We start from the raw sequence: 2,990 nt of genomic DNA on the forward strand, positions 1-2,990 counted from the left end.
CCTGCTCCCATCATGTGATCAATGGGGGGACTGAGGCAATGCTTCCTCCTCCCCGCAGCAGACAGGTTCTCTTTAGGGGGTTAATAGGAGATAAATTGCTCTGACACCACGGTTTAGCCTTTTGTATGACTTTTATTTGTAATTTCAATGTCGCTGATGACGTTTTCTCTTCCAGTTGTAGGTGACGATGATGCTCTGGTTTCTAATTGGCTTCTTGCTTCCGCTAGCGATTTTCGCAGCTCCGCCCCCGATTAACCGGCTGGCCCTATTCCCAGACAAGAGCGCCTGGTGCGAGGCCAAAAACATCACCCAGATCGTCGGCCACAGCGGCTGCGAGTCCAAATCCATCCAGAACAGGTAAATGGGGTGACCGGGGTGATTGTGGCAAACCTATTCCCAGAATTGTACCAGCAACTAGGCCCCATCAAGTATTGCACCAATGGGTGGTGGCGCCTCCCTGGTGTTCAATGCTGTGTACTGCAATGCACCAGCATCACTGTCATGTGATATAATACAATGATGTGTTACAGAGCCCTCTAGTGTCTGCTGTTGTGTATTACAACCCACCAAACACAATGTCAATATGACATAATACTTGTGTGATAGAGCCCCCTAGTGTACACAGAAGTGTACTTCAACTCGCCATAAAGAATATTATTAATATTAATATTATTATTAATATAACATTATTATAACTAGTATTGGTATAGCACCAACATACTACGCAGTGCTGTACATTAAATAGGGGTAGTAAATGACAGACAGATACAGACAGTGCCCCAAAGAGCTTACAATAACATAATATAACACAAAGATGAGCGCAGAGCCCCCTGGTGTTCACTGCTGTAAATTTGATCCCACCAGCAGCAGTCACATATAGTGATCTGTGGCACAGCCCCCTGGTGTTCACAAAAGTGTAATACAACTCTCCACTAACACTATGATATAATACAATTATGTGTTACAGAGCCTCCTAGTGTTCACTGCCGTGTATTACAACCCATCAGTAGCAAGGGCTCATGATATAATACATTGATCTGTGGCAGAGCCCCTTAGTGTTCACATAAGTGTACTGCAACTCACCAGAAACAATGTAACGTTATACAAAGATTTCTGCATCGCCCTCTAGTGCTCACTACTGTGTATTACAACACACCAGTAACACTTTCAAATCATATAATACAGAAATATGCGCCCTAGTAGTCAAAAAAGATTACTACAACTGACCAGCCACACTGTAACTTAATAGATTGACTATGGCAGAGCCCCCTAGTGTTCACCATAGTGTATTACAACTCACCACCAACTATATATANNNNCCACTAACACTATGATATAATACAATTATGTGTTACAGAGCCTCCTAGTGTTCACTGCCGTGTATTACAACCCATCAGTAGCAAGGGCTCATGATATAATACATTGATCTGTGGCAGAGCCCCTTAGTGTTCACATAGGTGTACTGCAACTCACCAGAAACAATGTAACGTTATACAAAGATTTCTGCATCGCCCTCTAGTGCTCACTACTGTGTATTACAACACACCAGTAACACTTTCAAATCATATAATACAGAAATTTGCGCCCTAGTAGTCAAAAAAGATTACTACAACTGACCAGCCACACTGTAACTTAATAGATTGACTATGGCAGAGCCCCCTAGTGTTCACCATAGTGTATTACAACTCACCACCAACTATATATAATTAGAAAGTGATGTCAAATTTCCCCCAATGGGCACAAAGATTAATACAAAACCAAGTTTTAATAGAGGGGGAGGTGAGAATATCTGAGAATGTTTTTATTGCCATTTTTGGCTTTCCGTCCCAGTCTTCATATCTCCCTTCAGGTGTCACCGACTCAGAAGTGAGAAGAACCCCTCTATTGGGGTCACAGACGAATAAAATGTAATATTATACATCAATGATCTCTGTTGATGATCATCTGGTGACGATATAACTGAACAGCTGAGATATTCCGCTCGGCAGATTGACGTTTTTTGTTTTCTGGTGATTTCTGGAAATCTCTTTGATCAGCTGATCACACAACTTACAACCTGATTGGCCAATCTCCTGTTACACATCCAATCAGATGAATAGATCATACAATCAGATTGTATTGTGTGTGATTGGCAGATTTTTTTCACCTGCTGGTGATTGTGCAGTGAATGTCAGTGCTGATCTTCTCAATGTTTCATTTGTCTGATTTCAGGGCGTGTCTGGGTCAGTGCTTCAGCTACAGCGTCCCCAACACTTTCCCTCAGTCCACCGAGTCCCTGGTGCACTGCGACTCCTGCATGCCGGCGCGTTCCATGTGGGATGTGGTGAGTATCCAATGGGATCTGAGCAGTGTGTGTCACATGACCCATTCCTGAAAATGCCGGTAACCCAGATTTCATGGCTTCAGTGATTTTTGTGTCATTGTCTTGAAATGGGGGCAGATTGGATGTTGGAACTTTACTGGCTACATGCTTGTATTATAGCAGCCTGTGGGTGACTCTCATGACAGGTCCACTTAACAAGCACAGAATAAACTTTCCTTTAGCACATAATAGGGGCGTGTCCTAAATATTTACACATAAGGGGGCGTGTCTTAAATATGTATACCATAAGGGGGCGTGTCCTAGACATGTATATGTGAGTGGGTGTGTCTTGAATACTTTTTAACATTAGTGGGCATACCCTAGATATGTATACATATGTGGGCGTGTCCAGGATATTTCCCGCTTGAAAGTGGGTGTGTCCTGTACATTTCCGCTCTAAGTGGGCGTGTATGAAATTTATGTCCTCTGGCTTCTCTCCGCAGGTGACGTTGGAGTGCCCAGGGAACGAGGAGGTGCCGCGGGTGGACAAGCTGGTGGAGAAGATTCTGCGTTGCAGCTGCCAGTCCTGCGGGAAGGAGCTCAGCCAGGACGGCGCCATGTTTAACGTTTACCTGAACACGGCAGAGGAGGCACTCTCCCCCAACGAGAACATTGGCCGTCCCCAGCA

The 2,990-nt window shown here is 44.2% G+C and overlaps 1 protein-coding gene across 1 annotated transcript in view; it reads left to right on the forward strand.

Annotated features, from left to right (window-relative positions):
* NBL1 (NBL1, DAN family BMP antagonist) overlaps nt 1-2,990 on the forward strand; it is a gene marked incomplete at its 3' end in the record, with an annotated part of 6,777 nt that extends 3,787 nt beyond the window's left edge. The window contains 3 exon segments of the mRNA XM_072426458.1: nt 176-357; nt 2,212-2,323; nt 2,806-2,990. Of these exon segments, the coding sequence (XP_072282559.1) occupies nt 188-357; nt 2,212-2,323; nt 2,806-2,990 (467 nt within the window).

Source organism: Pyxicephalus adspersus, chromosome 11, assembly GCF_032062135.1.
Source record: "Pyxicephalus adspersus chromosome 11, UCB_Pads_2.0, whole genome shotgun sequence".
Classification (NCBI taxonomy): Eukaryota; Metazoa; Chordata; class Amphibia; order Anura; family Pyxicephalidae; genus Pyxicephalus; species Pyxicephalus adspersus.